Source organism: Pyrgilauda ruficollis, unplaced genomic scaffold (genome assembly GCF_017590135.1).
Source record: "Pyrgilauda ruficollis isolate IOZ18807 unplaced genomic scaffold, ASM1759013v1 scaffold15, whole genome shotgun sequence".
Taxonomy (NCBI): domain Eukaryota; kingdom Metazoa; phylum Chordata; class Aves; order Passeriformes; family Passeridae; genus Pyrgilauda; species Pyrgilauda ruficollis.
Window position 1 is genome coordinate 12,390,666 of NW_024513654.1, and position 22,251 is coordinate 12,412,916.

The window sequence follows — 22,251 nt, forward strand, 5'->3', positions numbered from 1 at the left end:
TGTGTCCCCATACTGGCACCCAACAGCACATCTGCACCACTGGAAAGCCCCCAGTGCATCGGAAGCAATCGTATGGGACACCCATAGGAGCTGAGGCACATGAGGGGCTCCGTGGTTGTCACATGGGCAGAGGTGCCAGTGCTGGGAGAAGGACTGGGCACAGCTCTGGTTGCAAGCCCAGTACAGTGGTGGGAGTTCAGGGCCTCCATAAAAGGTTCTACAACACTCCCTTGCCAGGAGTTTGGGCACAGCTGCAGTTTTGGCTGCAGAACAGAAAATTGCAAAAGCCTAGAAAATACATAGTATGGTCATTTATTTGGAATAAAGCTATCTCCAAGGCCAAGTGCAATTGTAAATATTATGTCTCAAAGTATGGAGTGAACAGTGAAGATGTTCATGGCTGAGCTGTGCATTTGTACACCTGGTGAGGCTTGGCTTCAAACCAGCAGCAGGGAGGTAAGCCGAGCAGAGCACTGGCCCGTGCAGCCAGCAGCTCATTTGGCAGGAGGGGAATTGCAAATTCACCCAAAGACAACACTACATGAGCAGGAGCCAAGCACAGCAGCAGCACACACTAACACCTCCTTCAGGGTAAAAACAGGTACTAATTCTGTCTTGTACTGAAAATGGGCAAGATGTACAGAAGCAACTGAAGTTTGCATCAAAAAAGCCTCTAAAAGCCAAGTAAAACTGAGCTTCTGGTTGTCTACAATGTCCCCAAAAACCTTCACTGTTGCCAAACGCCTTCCTCTTGCTCTTCAAGATGTTTTTTCTTCCCAAATGGATACAAGCTGTTTTTCACCAGCATCAGATTGAGCTACCACTGCACTCACTGGAAAAGGAGAAATGGTTGGGAGACGCATTCTGAGCCAAATTTGCCATTAAATGTCTGATTTGAGAGTTTTTTCCACAGCCACCTGGCAGTGACCACTGGGAACAAAAGCCTGTGGCAATCTTAGGACAACATGACAGATAAAAAACAAACAGTGACTTTGGAAATACTACTTCTGATGGACAGCCACAGCAGAAGCAAAGTACCAGTCTGGAGCAAACAGGCACAGGAGACCATTAGACTTGAAGGCAATTTCAGTCTTGCTCTTGGTTTATGGAAGAGTCAGAAGCTGCAACACTCTCCAGCCCAAAAACAACTGAGTCCTGAGAAACACTGATATATTTTTTCTTGAATTCACTGGTGATGCCTACAGATGGATAGTGATGGAAGCAAAGGTGAAACAGACATGGCTGAGAAGCTGATTATTGCCAAGAGATTTCCCTGCCAGAGCACCAAAACCTTTAATAAAAGAATCAGCAGCAATCTGTAAGCTCAGAGCTGTAAGCCTGACATGAGCACAAAGCTCAGGAAGTCAGAATGGAAGCTGCAAAAACACCTGGGAATGGAATTAGGTCCCGTGAAAGCCATCTCTCACAACCAGAGGAAATACTGAAGAAAGAGAAGGCTGCTGCTACGTTTACAGCATTCTTGGGAAAGGGAGCTCCATCACAAGGTCATACACCAGAGATGTTTCTTACCAGCTGTGAAAGAACATGCTTAATGCTTCAAGAAAACCCCTTCTAGGACATTAATCACAGTTTTGATCAAACTTTAAAATAAGTAAGAATAAAACAGTTTAATAATTAAAAAAACAGAGCACTCCTTCCTCATGAAAAAGGATGGAGCAATGTTTGCTTTGATGCTGTACTGCATTTGCTGCCTGGGATGTTGCCATCAGCAATGCCGTTGAGGGAAGCTCCTTTTATCCTGTGCAAAATGGAAAATGTTTTCTGGAGCGTTCCAAGGGTATGAACAGAGAAATTTGCCCTCAAGTTCATGGTAAACTTGGGCAAATGCCATGGCTCTGTTGGCAGGAAATCCCCTAAAAGCAAGCCAAAACATACTGCAAAGTGCCTTTGTGTCTGCCCGACAAGCATCTGGGTAATAGCTTTGGCTCCATGAGAGCTGGTTCTGAACAGAAGGAGAAGTGGGACAATTTCATTGACTAAGAAGCGTCCCAAATGGTGGCCTCACAGTCAGTCATGGCTGGAAAAAAATTGTCTTTCACAGGGCCAACACTATAATCAAAAAAGGGAACAGAAATTTACTTGGTACCACAACCTGGATGCCCTTGGGTTTAATCGTGTCCTTTGGCAGAGGGGTCACATCATCTCCTGCCACTGCAGGCACAAGCTTGTATGAGCCAACACTGCTGCTCAAGAATGCCAGATGAAGGATCCAGGCCATAGGCCCATGAACATTTTAAGAAGGAATAAAAGAAGCCGCTGAATGACGCGATCCTCTCCTGCCTGTCTCAACCATACCTCCTGCTGCTTCCTCCACCTCTTCTTGTGCCGGCACAAAGTTGCGCGCAACTGTGGTTTGAACTGGTTTGAGGGAACCAGAGCAGGTTGAAACTCGCTTGGCAAACACAGCAGCAGCAGCAAGAGAAAGATTGTGACTTTCAGTGACAGTTTTATGTTAGTTTAACTCATTGGAACTGCAGTCCCAGCCTGACCTCACTGCAGGAAAAAGTTACTGAATATTTGTAGAGTACAATGGCAAAAGAAAAAAGCTGAAGACATCTCCAACTCCTGTTTGCTTGCTCCCAAACTGGCAACAAAAGGAGACACACCTTAACTGCAACTGGTTTCTAGTTTTAACAACAGTGCCCACTATATATGGTACACCCACTGCAATGAGGTAAGATGGAAAAACACAAGTTTCAGAAAAATCCTTTGCCCATCGTGCAATGCGAGTCAACGTGAGGTCGTAAATCTGCAGACACTGTTTTTATGCCTCTGTCCTAGGGAGAGAGCCTTCCAAGGGCAATTGCTCCCATGCTCCAGATGACACATTTTTAAGTCCAGTCCCTCCCATGAGATCCATGTTGGTAAAATGCATGTTGAACAATAGTCTAACAAAGACCAGAGTGGAACATCCAGCTGAGTCCATGTCCTGAACATCTGGGAACAACAGATCTAGGTACCTGGTGACAAGCTGGGTTGGAGGTATGTAGGGCAGGGGGTGAAACAACACTAGGAAGTTCTCTTGACTTTCCAGGCTGTTTAGCACAGCACAGATGGAAGCAGCCAGAGGGCAAAAGTCAGTATCTGCATAGCCAGGCTATGCCAGACAGCTTCGCCTTCTGCTTTGGATCTGAGAATTTTACTGAGCCAGACCAAAACAAACTTAAGGTGATTTGGCTGTCTGGATTAGGCTACAAGAAGTCCAAGTAAATCAGGAAATAACTCCCTCAGTGACCCTATTTATTATGAGTTTCTCTGTGGTTGTGACATCTGTTGTTTGCCCTATACTGTTGGTGAGGCTTTGTCATGGCAGGGTCATTGCTGCAGCACAGCTGAGGAGGAACAGCCCAAGGGGAAGTTTGAGACACCTAGGAAAGAGAAGCGAGTACAACCACGTAGAAGGCTGGGTGAAAGGCAAGGAGCAGCAAAAATCTTCCTTTGAAAAAGGACGTGGGATAAGACAACACGGGGTAAGGACGAAAACATGGGACTGGTGGATTGTTTAACTGAGTGTTTTGGAGACTGCAGCAAACTCTTGGACACGAATTCCTATTATAAAGCTGACCTCCTGGAATATGTACATGGTACAGCAGTTGCTTTAGTTTTAGCAACTAACCGGATCCTTGCCAGAATTTTCTGGCAGCATGCTTTTTGGGAAAAGAGCTGTCTAGCGATTCCAAGGGGAAGCGTGCAGAGATGAGCAGAATGTTCAAAATCAGCAAAAACATTGACTGTGCTGCTTGCAAACAGAACATTTTTCCTGTACAACCCTTCCACTAGGACCTAAACAGTCAAGATCTTTTTTCTTTTCTTTCTTTCAGAAACAGAGGGGCTTGCTAAAAAAGACAACAAAACAAAACAGGCACAAGCAATATATGAACACCCACTCATTATCAGTGCTGGGTTGCTGTACAGTACCTAAATGATCCAAGACCAGCTAAGCCCTCCAACTTCTAAATCCTACAACTTTTTGCAAGCAGTGAGCAGCTGCCTGTTTCCATGCTCCATGATTCCTGAAGCATAGTGTACTATTTTTCCAACCACACAATGAAATGTACTTTCTACAGCTTTGCTTGCTGTGTTTAGAGCCTCTGGAATCATTTAATGATTCCATGATTCCAAAGGCAAGGAGAGACACAAGGATGGATGTCAGCAGACCTGGATTTAGTGTTCAGTCCCCATTATACTCTTAAACCTGGGAAAATCCAGAACCTCTGAGCCTTACTTCTTAGCCTGCAAAACACAGGAACTGCATTCCTCGATTACCTTCTCTCCTGTATTTTGAAAACTGGTATTTTGGAATGTCTAAGCAGTAAGACACCTGTCAGGTCTGGAAAAAGGCCAGCATTGGAAAACTCCAGCAAACCACAATCACATCATAGAGATCTGAATAAAAACTGCTAGGAAGCAAAATCCAGTGGCTGCTGCCATTCTCCCCCTTGGGGACCATGAGTTCTCTGGAGAGTCCAATTAAATTGTTCAATGAAAACGCTGACCCAGCTCATCCACCACTCAAACATGTTTTCCTACGTGAGGAAATGCAACAGTAAAGTACATTTTTCCATTTTAGTTTTTATTATTATGTTCAAAGAAAATAAAAAGACATAATGCAGCTTTTGCCCCACCAGGTTACAAGCTACCAAGCTTAAGAACTAATTGGACCTTTACACAGTTGTAAGACCTATATCTATAAATCTGAATATAGTTTTATTATTTGGCAATACAGCACTTTTTTGGGTTTTTTTAAATAAGAGGTGGGTGGGGAATCTGAACTGGGCTGTTATCTAATTTTAAACATAGGCTGTCCACCTGCTTGGCATATCATATTCTCCATTCCTCCACTCCACCCCTTAACAAAATAATACCTTGATTTTACATCCTATTCCACTACCCTCAACGACTGGTTTATAATTACCACAATCTTACTTGCTGCCTAGAATTGCTTAGATCAGCCATTTTCAAAGACAAACTTCCCTCAAATTCTCTCACAGGGAAAAAGGTCCTTTTTACAGGAAAAATTCCAAGTGGCCACAAAACAGGATCATGTTTCAGAACGTATGTCCAGCAAAGACTGACTAGTTTTCTTTTCCATTTCAAATGCCACCCTCCTCTGCTTCTTCTTCCCACAAAGCTGTGGTGGTAGATAAATCCAGGATTTAATTCAACAGGACTAGCAAGAAGGTCTATTTTCAGGCACACGAAAGTCTGAAACACACACTGGTGGTCTGAGAAGGTCAAGAGAAGCAAAAGCTTCTCAAAAGCTACTTCAGTACATGCATATGCTGGTTAAAATCAAGACAGAACAACCATGAAGCCATACTTAAAAGGTGCTGCTATGTTAACTGTTCATTAACCAGAAGTTACCATTAACTTTTAAAAAGCTGATCTATTCCCAAGCATGTAAAGCTGTTGCTCTCCACTGCTCATATTAAGACTACTCACATTTACTCTCACCACTTTCCACCTTGAAGGCCTTCAGAGTGCCTCAGCATACATACCTATCAAAGATACAACTCCTGAGAAGTAGCTAAGCTCACAAGCCCTAGAATATGGTTTTACATTTAAAGGACATGCTCCTTCTATGACTCCTTCCCATCCAAAGGAAACTTCTTTCCTACCATTCATAATGGCAAAGCAAGCTTTGAAAACGTTAACTGATTTTATATCAGTGTTGGATGTTTGCCTGAATTTGCAAAAAGCCTAGAAAACGGGTCTCATGTTTGAATTACTCCCCTCATTTTGGTGTGGTACACAAGGCTCCCTGTGAGGCAGAAGGAATGTGAACACACAGAAACCTATCTTCCCTGAGGAACCATCCAGCAGTGTGTGTGACCAACATGTTTAGTCCATGATCTCACTGTGACCCGTGAATCTGCTCTAAAAAAAAGCCTTTAATATTCTGCCTCCTTCTAACAAAATCTGGTTTTGTCTTCCAAGAACTTTTATGATGCAGCCAGGCACTGCCACGTATAAAAGTCTGTGCCATACTGAGAGCACCAAGACAGCTAGACCATCCCATTAAAATGGCAGGGGGCTATTGCTTGGACCAGACTGTTTATATGCAATCCAACTAAGCCTCTCTTTCAAGATGTCCATGGGAGAAACATGGTGACCATGCCACCAGCTCCAGTGTGCAGTTGCACTCCACCCTGCTGCTCAATTTAGATCCTGCTTGCCAAGGAGCCTGTAAGCCTTTACACACATGCATCTTGCTCTAGATTCCCACCCACACAAATACAAAACCGGGTTTGACCTTTCCCACTCTGCTCTGTCCGTGCATCTCCCCCTAGCCTGCAAAAATTCCTGCCATCTGTCCTGCCTGTGCTGCTGAGTGCTACAATCTGATCCAGGCACTCCAAGGCTCCAATATAGTCATGTCTGTTTCTCAGCCTGCTACGGTCCCTGGAGCTGCCCCATGGCTCCCTATTGTGAATTGTTTCTTGAACTGTTTGGACATTTTGGAAAATAAGTCTGCTGTTAAAGGTCTGCAACCTTTTTGTATGTATAACACACTTCCACACACAAGCTACTTTGGGAAAATGAAACTGTGGGCACAACAGACCAATTAAATAGAAAGCATAGTTGCATAAAAACTAGAAGATACCATTAGGTGTGGTAAGAAAGTATCTCCAGTCTCTAATGTAGCGGTACAATATTCAGAGCACCACATTTCCAAATTCCAGGAGCAGAGATGCGCTCCCAGCCTAGGCTCAGGGCAGCACAGCATGAATGTTCAACCTTTTGTGCTCCTCCTAGAGAAAGAAGACACCTCAGACTGAACGAGCTTAGGTTTTCCTTTAAAATTCAGCATTTATCACTTTCTTGTGCTTTCAACTTCCCATTTTTCCATATATCTTAATCAAGTTTTGCTGACCACCTGCTTTGACCTGCCTGCTGCCATCTGAGGGGACTCAGCAGGTACAGTCACTCAACCATTTGCTGGAAGCTTCGGTATTTTTAAATCTCACATTTTGGGAAAGAGGAGATAAGAGGGGTTACAATGGGCAATGTGTGATCCTCACAGTACAACATCCAGCCACTGCAAACCCACAGGATTTACCCAAGACTCTCTCTCTACGCAAGGACTCTGAACAGTCCTGAAGAGAATAAGCACACTGGCCCTCCTCCTTGAAAGGACATCTTTAAAAAGATATACCAGATTTAAACTTGTTGTGCTTGCAAAGAACAAAACCAACAAGATAAAAGACACTAAATTAATTCCCTGTTTGAGTGTGTCAAGCTCTAGTGTTGTGTGTATGGCACTTCTCCCTCAAGCTGGTTTCCTTACTCCTGTATAATGTCATCTTGAGTACCCCAGTCAGTGAGAAGAGCAAACAACAGTGGCAGATGACCCATTAGTCCTGAGAAAGCACCCACTGTGACAACCCTATTTCCTTGTCATATCACATCAGCTCTGGATTGTGCTGCAGTGAAATGCAATGGCAATGCACAACAAGGGCTGAATACAAAACCCCACAGGACACAAGCCAGACCTGTAGTATGGTATGAGAGCCATGCAGATTAGGAAGGGAAGCCATACAAAATGGAAGGACTTACACCAGAGTTCATAGTAGTAGTTGCAACACTGGGATTGTCCACAACAGTGGCCCGTTTCACATATGTAACTTTGATTGTTGACACCCATGCAGGTTTCCTTGTCCTAAAATTAAACAGACACACTTTTAAGATGCTTTGTCAGTATCTTTTGTAAATGTTTTACTTGATGATCTGCAAGCATTTGAAAAGTACAAGTTATGGTCTTTGGAAACTCTAAAATACATAAGGAAGTTAAAAGACATCTAAGGACCACCAAAAAACAAAGGACCGTTCAGAAGAAAACCCCCATATCTCCAAACCCATGAGTTACACTGTTTTAGCATCTAGTCAGCACTGCTGTCTCATCATCCCTCTCCTTTTCCACTAAAAAGTTACCACATTTTGGGAGCCAGGCATTCTCTTAGAAGAAGAGATGACATTTGTTCCACATTGTACAAAATATTGCTATATTACTGGAGCTGAATGCCAAGTGGAGGAAAAGCATTCATAAAGGGAACATCATAATTTGAGAAAAGACTCTTGGATTCATTTAGATCTAAGTGATAATTACAATATGTTCCTGCAAGATTCCTATCTAAAATGATTTCTTCATAATTAGCCATGTGCTTTATGGGAGATCAGCATTCCTGTAAAACTTCTTCCTGCAATAGAAAGTAGTCCAGAAGCAGAGCCAAATCAGCTGTAGCACATCACCCAGCAGGTCTTCAAGACACCTAACATGGAAAAGGTCTATGCTGTGAGGTCTCACTTCCCCACATAGTGCACCACTTCCCAGAAGTTTGTGTTATTCCTGCTAGTCTGAAAACATGGCTGGGAAAAAGTACAAAAAACAAGGAAACAGAAGCAGGCTGTGGTTTGTATATCCTCTAATAGGTTTTGGAGCAACCTGAGAGTTCAAAGAACACTGGAATTTAAGAAACCAAAAAAATTGTTTCTTAAATTAATTAATTTAGAAAATTAATTAAAACCAACATAACAAAGTTTTTATTTTCACTTTCTTTCACCTGAAACTTATTTTAAGGAAACGAAAATGTGCGTAGGCTTATAGTGAAAGCTGTGTTGAAAAAAAAAATTTTGGAAGTACCAACTTGCAAATAAGAAACCACCAACCCACTAAAGCCCAACAAAACCCCACCAGCAGGTGACAGGGATGCACATCTGTGGGTCCCAGCACTGGCTGAACTGCACTGTTCCTCTCTTTTATGTGAGTGCACCGTGACCACACTTCCCATACATTTCTATGGAGCCACCACACATGCAAAATACCAAGTGCACTTCAAATATCGAACCACTTCATTGAACAAGTGATGTGAGGCAGCAGCTTCAACGCAGAAGAGTCCTGCACTAGATTTTCGGTGTATTTGGGGATCTGGAGGAGAAGCAGCACTTCCCCACCACACAGCACCCTGGTTGGAGCCACACCTCCCCAACACAGGCCTCTCACCTAAGCATCCAAACTACAGAAGCAACATAACTTCTAAAAGCAGAACAACCTCCTGCCATCTGAGGCTCAACAGGAAAGACCCCATGCTGCTTCTTTTCTCCTAAGAAGTCACACCAACTTTTGAAAGGGTTTTGACCATGTGAGGGCACAATTCAGCAAACACAACTCGGCATACGATGCACTGCTTCTCTTCCTTCCATGGATATCATTATTTCCACAAAAGGCTCTAAAAAGCCCCTTTAAAACTCACCCACAGAGGAAACAAGTTAGAGGGGTACCTGCCTCCATTTTTCAGGAAGAGACAAACATTTTGCTGGACAGTCCAACTACTACAGGCAGCTAAAACAAACATTTGGTACTTGCCTTGAGATGCTGGCATGTCAGCAGTAGAAACCATTTTCCTATGTGGTAAGGAGGTGTTTCCATCTCCAACTGGTGGCAACTATTAAGAGACACTGCTGAGCTAGTTCAGCATTTTCTGCTTCAAGCATGCTATTCACTCCAAAAATAGTAATTTTAGCCAGCAAAAGAACTAGAAATAGGTCACATCTATTATCTTTTCTTATTAGTTTATTTACATTTTTCCTCAGTTTTGTTGGCTTTGCAGAGCTAATGTCAATGATGAACAGCATAGATTTTGGCTCTCATATGAAGAGAATTGAGAAATTAAGATGCCATTGCAAAACTGTTGATAACGTTCAAGTCAGAGAATGACTAGCTGAGGTTTGTGGTTGTGACACATGAAGATCAATGTGACCTGCTGAACCAGCAAATGAATCACATGGACTCTGGTGAAAAACCAGAGTCTCACAGTGCTATTTTATGATCTCCTCTGCATCACCACACTTGATCCATCCTTGACCACTTCTGGTTTACTCCCCAAAAATTTCATCCATTCACTGTTGCCTGCTTCAAAGAGTAGCAAATGCGGAACAAATCAGTGTCTTTGGGCAGCAGCAACTCATAACATCTTCAACTATATTATTCCCACTTAAAAACTTGCAGCTCTCCTGATTTCAGAGACTTTCATCACACCATCCTTTTATTTGAACTTACTGACTCCCTCTTGCCAACCTCATTATATTTGAAATTACTTTTCCACACATGTGCAGGGCTGTTCCTTATTAACCCAGCTGGCCAACATGAGGATCCTGAGCAGCTAGGATGGTGTTCTTCAGGTTCTTCCTGGAGATCAAGTCTCAGGCAACATCCTGCTTTCCATCTAGAGCAGAGTTTAAATTTTACTGCCCAGAGCTTCTTTACACACTGACCAAGACAAATGCTCTTCCCTGCTAATGCATATGTGCTTGTACCTTCAAACAGTCCCACAGCTGGCTTTCAGCTCCCACAGTTCAGAACAGCAAGGGTTCTGAAGCCTTGCAGTACCACCAGCCACACTCCTCAAAGTCCAAGCAGCTCATCTTGGAGCCTTTCTGTAACCCTCTGCCAGCCCAGCCACCAACAGGCTTTTGGGAATATGGAGCTGTCAGACTCGGGGGCCACAAGTCAGACCCAGAACTGTCACCCGTATTTCCAAACAGTTTCATAGAATCAAGGAATAATTTGGTTTGGAAAGGATCCCAGCAGGTCACATGGTCCTACTACTGCTCAGAGCACGGCTACCTCTTAACACTGGGTTACACAGCCAGCACAGGGAAAGAGATAAAAGGTAAAGGCAACAGATCTTCATGAATAGAAGTCTACTAGGGAAAGATTCTGGCACAGGCAGAGCATTGTTTTGGGATATGTTACAGGTGTCTCCTTTGGAACAAGTGTTTCAGTCTCCTTTCCTCTTTTAAGTCAAGACTCATTTCTGCGAAAGGCTGAGCCACTGTACAGTTTGCTCCTTTTCTTGCAAGTCAAGAAGAGGTTATGTAGAGCCATCCTGGCCGAGACATAGACCATGACACTCTTTGTTAGGAAATTCCTACCTACTTCCAACCTCTTTGATCTGACTTCACTTTCTATTTAAATCTCAGGCTGCACTTTTCATACCAGCAACATTTTATTATTTCTACTTCCTTCTCCCATGCATTCTTTGTGTGATAGGCTGCCAAACTAACTACTTAAGATATATCAGCAATACAGTTATCTAGAGTCTAAATGTCTCTTGGAAACAATATCCCAAGTGCTTGTGCTATGAAAGTGTACTATTCCCTTTTTCACACTAAAAGCCACAGACAAGGCACAGGCCTGAAAGAGTAATTTTATAGATAAGGAAAAAATATATGGTGGAAAAAACTCCCCTAGAAGCAAAGTTGGAGCACTCATATTTTATTGACCTGCCTTTGTTTTTAATTTCCACTGCAAATAGCACTTGTAATGGTAATTTTCAATCATTCTTACCAGCATGGAGATGTTATTGAACTTTTACAGAAGGGTTTTGGAATATTTTTAAGGTAGCCTTAGGAAAACAAGGAAGGGGGAGGGTTTCTTTCCAAAAGCACTTTCTTCCCCAATAGCCAGTGGCTATTACATTCCGGAGTGGGCTTCTCTGCTGAAGGAGAGTCTCTTTTCTTGTTGTCCAGGCAGGCAAGCACATCCCTCCCCACCAGCCTTTGTTCAGCTAACTGTAGATGCCTCCAGGCGGGATTACTAAGCAGGATCTACTTGGGTCTGCCCTCAAATAGCATTCAGCTCCATTAGAGCAGAATAGTCTTGTTTCACAACTAAGAAGCCAGAACATGCCATCCATTATCTCCCACCTGCAAAGCCTCGGAGATTCCCAGCTAGTTTCAGGGGATTCACTTGGTCCTGTAAACCAGCATGTACCCTAGGCTGCATGTGCATCACTGCCTCCGTGATACCATCCTAAGAGCTGGTCTGAGAAACTGGAATCACTCAGTCCCTGACACACAAAAAGCCTGAGCGGTTGGGAGAACACTCAGCAGACGTGGAGCCTGTGCTCCCTCCCAGTCCAGTCCAACAGAAACCATCTGTGATATGTGGTACAGGCTCTCTGTCATGAAACTGGTTGAGCTGGGAAGACCTTACCTGGTGTACTTTGAGAGTCTCTTCGTATTAAGATGGGGCATTTTGGATTAGTTTTCACATGTCATAAACTTTATAAAGTAACAGTGAATAAGATTCTTTTTTTTAACTTATTTTCTTGTTGATATTTGGCATTTGTGATAAACCCACAACCACACTGGCAACTCTGCAACTCTGCCAGTAGTCCACTTTTGCTGTCAAGTGCTTTTACAAATAATCCTTAAAATATCCAGCAGCGGTAGATATAAGAGAACTCAAGGCAGTGCTGTATGTTGTCACATCTGAAGCCACAGCAAACGGTAACGTCAGTGCCAAGGAAAAAAGCCAATTATTCTCTTCACCTTCCAGTTAAGTATTAGACCTTTACTGGAGGTCTATGTGACAAATTAAAGGTCAAAATGTGGGGCACAATCAAGACAAGAGGCATTCATGAAGGTCTGAAGGTTGACTGAGCTGCAAGGAAAGATGGAACAGACCTCCTTACCCTACTTTTGTAAAGGTTTTCAGTAGTAAATGGTTGGGTTTAATAGCTGTAAATCTGTTAGGATTTACTGTGTCTGAAGCCAGTGTTGGAAATGAAGGGAAATAACTGATTGACAGTGGAGTTCCATCACAATAAAAGGATCAAGGCACTTCTCTCTTTTCTACTCTGAAAGTCAGCAGTTAACCTGGGCACATACTGTTGCTAAGTCAGAAGGGAGAAAGATGAAGATGAGCAAATTCCAGGCTAGCGTGGCTCTTTTCCAAGCTGAAAATTAATATGTGCAACTGCAGCAACAAACATCACAGCCCACACTCAGAAGTGCATAGTTGGCAGCCAACAACCTACAAAAGTTGACTCCTCAGCTGACATTAATCAGGTAACCAAAACCAGCAGCAACCAGTATCACGAAATCTAATAATCATTTTAGCTTTTTGCTCTGTCTCCTCTTTCCACAGAAATCCAGACTCCATTACCCTAAATATGAGCACCTTTATATGGCCTCAATGTGTCATTCAAGCTGGCAAAGTATCCTAACCTTGGTAATACCCTGGGAAACACTTGGAAATGTGACTTGCATTTACTTAGAGCAGTTTATAGGCCATTCCTGTCTCTCAGTATACCCAGTTTTTGCACCTACTCTAATTCCCTAATTTCTCCAAATTTCACTACAACATTTGTCAAGGCACTACGCAGCAAATTACTATTTTAACAGGAAGAGATGGAGAATAATAACAGGATGACAGGAGCGAGTAAAGGCCTGAATAAGAGGCATAAAGACAGAGGGAATCAGAGAAAACCTCAGCAACAGGATGAAGGGAGACTGCCAAAATGGCATCTGCTGAAGGGCAAGATACAACTGGTTTTAACAGGACTTGGGCTCAACGTGTGACCACTCCAGACCTTCTGGTTTCACAGCTCTCATAGGGACTTTGGTAATAAGCATCTATTTAATAATAAATCAAAATCCTGACCTAGTTATTTCACTAATCTCATTAATCGCAGGCAGCAGGCCCTTGCTCTCAGTACCCAGCCGCACCCATAACAAGCAGGATGGATTAAAGCAAGTGACACTATCCTCAGAAAAATGCATTGCAGTATGTATTTTGAGTAACTCAAAATACAAATCAGTATTTGAACCATATACATTATTTAAGCATTCTGAGTAACAGAATGGAAGTGGTTGCCAGTACATTAAATAAGTCAGAAACAACTACTTGATATCCACTATTTACTAGCTCCCACTTGGCTGTTACTCAATCTCACATATCAGACTATCACTAGTGTTGGTTAGCGAAGTGCATCAGCAACAGCTCATGAGAATGCAAACACAGAACTACCAAAGAAAATGATCTCTGTCTGATAAGGCACTCAAGTGGTAGTAAGTTAAAACTGCTACTGAAAATACTAGGCTGGAATGCCCAATCTTGCCACAGGTTTTACTACAATTCCTGGTTTGCCAACAGCTCCCCAGTTCCTAATCAAAGTTAATCTTAAACAAAAACTCAGTAGATCCTTTCAGAGAAGGACAGCAGGTGGGATCACAGCAAGGACAGGCAGAACTGCTGGGGAACCCTGGATCACCAGGGCAGCTCAGGACTCACAGACACCCATGTGGCTGAGCCTGCACCAAGAGCCTCCAGACACCTCCTGCCTTCACAAGCATTACACCTGTGAGTCCTTTGAAAGCAAAAATCTACCAGCTGAGGAAGCACCATGCCCTAGGTGTGTTCAATTTAACAAAAACACGTAAGACTGCCGCAGAGGAAAGTGGCTTTGACTGCTGGGAGTTACTGGAACCTCATGTGCCAGGCCCTGCCAGCACAACAGGGGACAGATTCCTGTAAGCCTGCCTTATGACAGACAGCTGAGGCCAGGAAATAAATCAAGTCTGGACACTTCTTCTTAAGTCACCCACCACAAATTTTGTTTTGCAGAATGTGGGGGAAAAAAAGTGTAGTAAGTGTAAATATGCAAACACTTTAGAAGTATAATAAGTGGGGAGGAATGATGCCTCTGAGCTGTCTCAGGCACAATAAAGATCTTCAAAATGGGAATTCTAATCCACAACATTTATTGCTTCACTAATGCCAGCATCAGGAGAATTATATTTAGATCACCATGATTAATCAGCCACAGCAGACCCATCCTCACCCCCAGCAGATGCAGAACCTCCAAGGTTTTATTAACCTTTATATGAGGAACAAATTGGTTTGTTGCATCCATTTATCCTGGAGAAATACTCCAACTGTCTTTAAAGGGACACTATCCTTTCACAGGACACTTTTCATCATGGACACTTTGATATGTTTCAGTAAGAGCTGGTTTCATTTTTGTTTACTGTAAGTTTCAATTTCAAATTCTGACAACTACACATTAGTGTTTTAAGCACCACATGTTTACTTCCTCACCCCTTGCTAGAAGCTTCCCAGCTGCAGTCCTCAGCCCTCTCACATTAAAGATACACACTTCTACACTTCTAGGAAATTACAGCTTTGAGGAGGTCATCTTGCATTTTGTTGGTTTAAACCACCAAAGAGAAGACCATGCTGAAAACCCTCAAGCAGTTAAAATTAAAACTGAAAGCATTTGGAATGTAACTTTTTTCTTTTCTTTTCTTTTTTTTTTTTTTGCATTTATGCAGTGAGCTAGGTGAATGCATTCGAGCTACCACCTCCAACTTTAGGAGGAAATGCTCACTCAAAACTAAAAGCAGAGATCCCCTACAATCATGTTTCCTTGGATAGGAGCTTTAAACACCCACATTGCACTGATGTCAGATAGTGCTGACCTAGCTTTTTAGGCATTTAAATATCATCCCCAGTGCAACAATAAAAAAACCCAAAATCAACCGGACACCTTACTTGTACCAGGTGTCTGGCAGTCCATCTGCAATGCTACAATGCTGCTGGCTCCCAAAGAAGAAATGAAGGCAGATCCAGGGAAAGCAGCTGTTCAGTGCAGAGGAAGGGGTGCTGGTCCTCGAGAGCCACAGGTCTCACTCTGATCCTCCCATCCTCATCACACAGCTCATGGGAGGGCAGCCCACTCAGCACCTCTTCCCCGAGTTTGCAGCCCAGGATCAACATCCCTTGTGTTGAGTGAGAACAACAAAGGGCATCCCAGACAGCCAAGTGTTTACAGTCCAAATGTACCAAGTAAAAACCAAGACACAATGGAGGTGATGAGATGTTCCTGAATTCCTCCCCTACTTTCAATTAAACAGCACTGTTCAGTAATAACCCTTGGAAAAAGAAATTTCTAGATAATATTTGCATGCAGGACACACTCACAAATACTTAGATTTACTTTAAGACTAAAAATGATTAAAACTAAGAAAAGTTCAAGCAGCTCTTTCCCACTATATCCTTTATAAGTGGATAAAAATAGTAAAGAACTTTGCTCTTGTGTTCTTGAGGCAACACCTTGTTTTCCTGCTTCCTGTAAATGCCTCTATTGATGCCCAAAAGTTACCAGTGGAGAAAAAAGTACCATCCATCCACTGCGACAACCAATCTTCACTGTTCCAGCAAATGAAGCCAAATTACACCCAACTTCTACTTTTACACCTTATGCAGCACCCCAGCTACACTGAACACATCTCTAAACCAACATGAATTATTTAAAAACAGGAATTTTAGAGAAAAACACACCCGTGAGTCTCAAGCAATCTCAGCATTTGAAGCAGCTACATCTCAGTGCAGTTTGAGAGTTACCTAAAGCCATTCAGCCTTTGTGCCTGAATTTCCCCCTCTGGTTCAGTTCCTAGTTTTTAAGGCAAGTCTCTCTGCCCTGAGTGCTAACAAGTGAACTATTATTTATAGCTATTGCACCAATCACAGAAGGTCATTGTGCTAGAGGTAGTTTCTTATGTAAAACTCTTTTCGGATGGGGGGGTGTGTGTGGGGGTGGGGAGAGAGCTGCGTTTCACCAAAACTGAACTGATAAGGAAAAAGAGACAGCACTGTTTACTCAGCAGCGCGTTGAAGTCTTTTAGCGCTGATAAACAACTGAAAGTAGGTAGTTTAAAGCATGTTATGATCCAATCTTGACTTCTTAAGTCTAAATTAGAAACTGCAAGCAGCACTCTGATATAATGCAGTATTTATTTATTGTGGATTACAGATCACAGCAGTGCTGAGAAGAGTTTACAGTTAGATTCCCCTACAGACGTGCCTCCCAAACCAAAAAAAGGGTTTGCTCTCCCCAGCCTAGGAACACATAGTTGGCACCTCCTCCAGCAGAGAGCAGCTGGGCAGTTGCTACCATTTCTCATTCCACTCGATATTACCAGCTATTAAATTATCCCAAGTTTCTTGTTCAAGCTCAAACTCTCGAAAACAATTAAAAAATCACCAAGCTGTGGGTCACAGCATGTTGCCATTTTCCATGTGGTGCCTTTTGTTAGAGATGAGACATGCATACATGTATATACCTCTTCCTGGGTATTTTCTGGGTTTTTTTCCTGGTTTTTCTTTCTTTTTTTTTTCTTTTTAAAAAATCTACAGCTTTACATACAAAATAATGCCTGCACAAGAAAACAGTTACAAGTTTGGCACGTTTTTAAGAAATGCAAACACAATTCCATTTTAAGGACTGTGGAAAGCACCCTAAAACCCAACGACACAAAGAGCCTCCCTCCTCAAAGCCTCCAACAACAACAAGGAAGTTTCTATCCCTGGCTCACAGTTTTGCTCCTTCCTTGCTAATAAAAAGCGTCTCTCGCACAACTGTGCTCTCCGATCACACACCACGGGTGGGGAAGTGCTGATTGTACAGTTCCGTTTTGGGAAAGCCAGAAATCATATCCGTAGAGGTGGGGGAAATAAAAATAAAAGTAATCGGTCACATCCTCCACCTGAGCAAGCAGCTCCCACCGCACTTAAGCCGGTTGGTTACCTGTCTGAGACCCAGGAGGAAAGGCATTCTGCAGGCTCATCCTCCACGCCAGCACATGGGAAGGCAGGAATTTAAAGCCCCACAGCAACCATTTCTTCATCTGCTGCGGGCAGCCCGCTCCTCCGATCCTATTTAAACCAGGGCTTCCTCAGCTGGGAATGCTAAGTAAACAGGGTCCTGGGACACTGCACGCACTCGCTGGCTCCCCCTCCTCCTCCTCCCACTCCCTGTGACATATCTCAGACGCAGCCCAGCCGGGGTGTTTGCAAGAGGGAAATGACATCAGGTCGGGCAGTTCTGGGATAAAAAAACCAAAACCCAAAAAAAACAAAACAAAACAAAACAAAAAAAAAAAACCAAACTAAAAAGTTAAAACAATCCCCCAACACAAACAAAAAAACCATGCATCCACCAAAAAAGAAAAACAAACCCCCCCCCCCCCCCAAAAAAAAAAAAAAAAAAAAACCAAACAAAAAAAACCCACCCCAAAAACAACAAAACCAAAAGGCAGCCCTGAACCTTAAGACTGCTGTGTGACACCAGGCAGGTCGCTGCAAACAGGACCTGTCAGGGAGCCCTGGTGGAGCAGAAGTGCAAAAGTGCTCTCCTCCCTGCTAAGGGGATGCTGCAATGGAGGGCAGCCTATTAAAAATGTTGTCATGAGCCAACGCGTGGTGATGATTACATCTTGCTAAGCAAAAATAGACAGTTCATCTGTTTCTGAGGAGAAAGCTAAGTTTGATGCTGCCTGCTGGACAGCACTGGAGTCCTGGAAGCCACCACCTTGGTTTCTCTGAGTACCTCCAGACCCTGAGAACCTGGGTAGTCTTCACAGATCCAAAGCACTTCCCTGCCACCTTCTGCCTGCCACCACAGTTCCACTTTTTCTGACTCGTAGCACTGTTCAGCTGTCAGCCCCTGACAACAGCTGTCCCTCTGAAGAAACAGCAACAACTTCCCTGATTTCAGAAGGATCAGAATTGGACCCCTCCAGCATCAGACAGGTGATGGGAAGAGTTTCAAATCCACCTCTCCCCAAGGAAAATCTGACTGGCCCTGTCAAAAGGTTTCTCATTCTACTTGAGCTCATTTAACATTTTCATGCCAAGGGGCAATTAAGCCTTATAAACAAATTTATCATCAGGTGCCCAGGATGGCATGTCTTGTTTGTCCTCCCCCAAGCAAGGAGTACAGCAAGTTCCACAGTGGTGCAGAAGATGACACTGCAGAAGGTAATCTAAATTTAACTTCCTTTTCTACCTCCACTTTGAAAGTTCAGCAACCTCTTTTTTTGTGCTTCTCTTTAATCAGCAGCTGTCCTCGTCTGTCGGGGAGGGGGGGCCTGGGACACCATTGCCACTCCCATATGCCCCAGCAGCAGCTCCATGGATATTTGACAGAGGACAAACTCCCCTGGCTTTTGACCTCTTTGGCTTTGAAGCCCAACACATTAAAATAAATGACAAGGAAAGGAATATACTTTTTTGCACAGTGAGTTCACTGAATGCCTTTTTTAGTAGCAGTTTTATTAGAAATTTCAGTACTTCAGGAGAGAGAGAGAAGTCACATGAAATTCTTGCAAATGCTAATTAGAAACAGGAGAAAAAATTAAAGAGGAAACTCAAAAAAAAAAAAAAAAAGGCAGGAAAGCAGAACAGACACCCCTTGCCACCCAACACCTAGACAGCTTTCAGCAGTGTCAGAAAAGGACATCCATTTTGCACATGCCAGAACCACTCAGTGACCACCACTGCTGCCTCCTCTCAGTCCATCCTAGTCCAGCCTAGAGTGGTTTCCCAAATAAGAACCCCACTCTGTGTGTCCTCTCCACAACTGGACTGTGAGACTACATACAAGTATTACTTATTTTTACACCAACTTCAAGGCGCCATCTAAAAATGCTGTTTAAGGGTAAGCACATCCCTGATTTCCCTAAGAGAAAACAAGCAAAGAAGCAATTTCCTGGAGGATACAAAACATTGGCATTAACTAGCATCAGCCAGGCAATAGGATTTTCCAGCTTTTGTGCTATTGGATCAAACTCTCAACCTTTGCTTTTCCAATTCTATGGACAAACACCAGTGATATAAAAGGGCAGCTTTCTGTTTTAGTAATCTTTTCTGTGGCCTTGCAGTGGCCTTTGAAACATCTGATTTTGGCTGTTGCTATCCAGAGCTCTGGACCAGGCAGATCCCAGGGCTGAGCTAATGCAGCAGTTTCTAAATCCCTACTGTCAGAAGAAATCTAACTTTAACCACCCGCCTCTTCCCCAGCACACACTCAAAAGGCAAAGTGTCATTCCAGATCTAAGACAAGTTGTGAAGGACTATCAAAAGCAGTAACTCGTTGGAAAAGCAAAAGCATCCTAATTTATGTTAGAATTTAGCAATCCTGAAAAGACTGACACAAAAAAGGTGGTTTGCAAGCAGGCATTACCACATTCGACTGCAGCAGGAGCAGCCACCCTCTCTTGCAGTCCCTGAGTGACAGCAGCCAGTAACACGCTCCACAACTCTGCTATAGGCGACTACGGAAAAAACCCTGTAGAGGGACAGAAAAAAAAAAAAAAAAGAGCTGGACAAGGTAGCTCATACCCTTACAAAACACTGATCAACACCCTTAGAACCTCTGCAAAACACCTAGATTCTCCTAATCGTTGCAATTGCTTTGTATATACCAACTGGTATCCTTCTACCCCCTCCTCTTTTCTGAAGTTCGTAAATTCTTGCCCCAAAGCTCTGCCTGGTGGCAGTGAGTTTCATAGACAGTGGTTGTGAACAAATAGTTTCTTTCATCAGGAATGAATTCTCCACCTTCTAATTTGACTTTCATGTTATTAGCAGGTGGGAACAGAAGTCCTCATCCATCTTCTCACCCATTCATTACTCTGTACCTGTTAGCTATCTTCTTATAAAAGATATCAATCTTCCCTATCCTCTTAATGTAAAATCTTATCCCAAAGACTTCAGCTGCTCATTGTCCATTTCCAAAACCCTTCTAATTTTCTACTGCTCTCTGCTTGGGGGAAACCAGAGCTGAAACAATAATTATTTTAATGAAAGCAAGAGCAGCTCTAAGGCAGGCTCAGCATGGGTTCACTTCCTTTATACAAACCTGGAATTTAAGATCTGCAAAGGCTACACAGGAGTGCGTCTATCCAAGATATAATGACAAAACAAACACAAGTTTTGAGTGTTTGTTCACACAGTTCCTCAGTAGATGACTCTCCTGAGGGCTCTGTAAAGTCTAATGTCAGGACAGATTATGGCACCTACATTACTTTCAAAATCTGCTTGTTTAGGCAGCTACCAACCATCCTTTTTTGCCATGTCAGCATCGATCCCACCACAGAAAAACTGTGAGCAGGTTTCTATTGGAAAAGAGGGAGTAGAGGCCTCTAGGCATTACCAGTCTCTAATACTGCTCCAGAACATCTACCCCAAATATGATGTCCAGCAAAGGATGCTGCTCAGTACCCTCACAGGCCAACACACTGTTTCTCATGACCTCAGATATAATGTGCAAGTGAAACACATGATGGAAGTTGTTTGGGCCATTTCAAAGTTGCTTTTCATGTTTGATGGGAGATGCTTGCAAGCAGGTCTGATAACCAAGCAAGGTATAGTACTCATTTTGATACACCCTGAGGAGATCCAGTTGTGATAACATGATTGCAACAAAAATTGATGTTGTGCACCTCAGTCATCTGTCAGGATGGAAGCATGAGGCTGCTCTCAGTTGCTCCACTATTGCAGTCCTAGGCAGAGAGAGGTTTTGAACAGTAAATACAGATGATGTGCAAGATCCTCTCAATTAAACTTTAATACCATAGTTCTGTAGCTACATACACAGGTTGACAATAAAGTTGGAACAATTTTATCTAATTATTTTTCCATTTTCCCTAGTGGACTCTGTTATTTTCATGTTGATAAGAGGACTGTTTCTGGATCACCATTTTTGTTAGTCAGCCTGCAGTCCTGGGTGCTAGGACTGAGACTTCATAAATCTGGCATGCACTCAAAACACAGTGTGAAAGAAGCAATCTCAACGAAGGTGACTTTACCTTTACCCATCCTGGAGATGCTTCAGGGAATAAAACATAGAAAAAGGAAAGAAACATACAGAAAGGTGTGAAAGCGGATCTCTGTTTCTCTAGAATAAGACAATATCCAGGAACAACAAGCTGTTCCATCTGCCTTCACAGCAAATATTCTAAAGGGACTAGTTTGCTAGCAAAACTAGCATGAGACACTGGGAGATGACCAATGCTGGAACACCAATGCAATGTTAAATCTGCCTACAAACCATTTCTGCCTGCCCAGCTGTGCATTTGTAGATCCCTGAAGAGTGAAGGGCAACCTCCCCACCCCAATGATAGCACTAGAAGAACATGATGACTTTCCAGTGTGAGGACCAGGTGTCCTGGGTTCATGTAACATACAGCATTGGCACTGCCTACCAAGAATGCCATCAACAAATTCCAGAGGACCAAGAAGAAGAGGTCAGGCTAGTAACTTCCCAGTACCTGCAGGAGCTAGAATATCTACTCTTTTGCTCAGGGGACAAGCGACCCAAAACAAACTTTTCACTCTGTCTAATATTATATTATTGTTCAGGAGTGGGGCAAAGTGGGTCGCCCAATCCACATGCACTTCAACTACAAAACAAGAACACTGGAGTTATTGCATTTACTATTTTTTTTACAGGCCGAACTGTCTTAATCTTTGTTGCAGAAAGCAAAGAATAATTTTAGGAAAAGACACCGTATCTGCTGGAACCAGCGTGTGAGTTAGCACTGCAACCAGTCTTATGGATCAGTAAGTTTTAATGTGCAACAAAGTACAAGGGCTTGCAGTGC

General features: G+C 43.0%; 1 protein-coding gene across 5 annotated transcripts in view; it reads right to left on the reverse strand.

Moving 5' to 3' along the window:
* Positions 1-22,251, reverse strand: part of WBP1L (WW domain binding protein 1 like) — a 59,326-nt gene that overhangs the window by 6,841 nt on the left and 30,234 nt on the right. Inside the window, exons 2-4 of one of the 5 annotated variants that reach the window (XM_041461088.1) lie at positions 19,830-19,934; positions 17,394-17,690; positions 7,579-7,681 (exon numbers count right to left, since the gene is read on the reverse strand). The exons of 1 other annotated variant lie outside the window; for it this stretch is intronic. In XM_041461088.1, the coding sequence (XP_041317022.1) occupies positions 7,579-7,681; positions 17,394-17,420 (130 nt within the window). In that variant the 5' untranslated portion in view covers positions 17,421-17,690; positions 19,830-19,934. The remainder of the gene's footprint in view (positions 1-7,578; positions 7,682-17,393; positions 17,691-19,829; positions 19,935-22,251) is intronic. 3 more of the 5 variants (XM_041461091.1, XM_041461090.1, XM_041461087.1) reach the window with 3 other exon arrangements.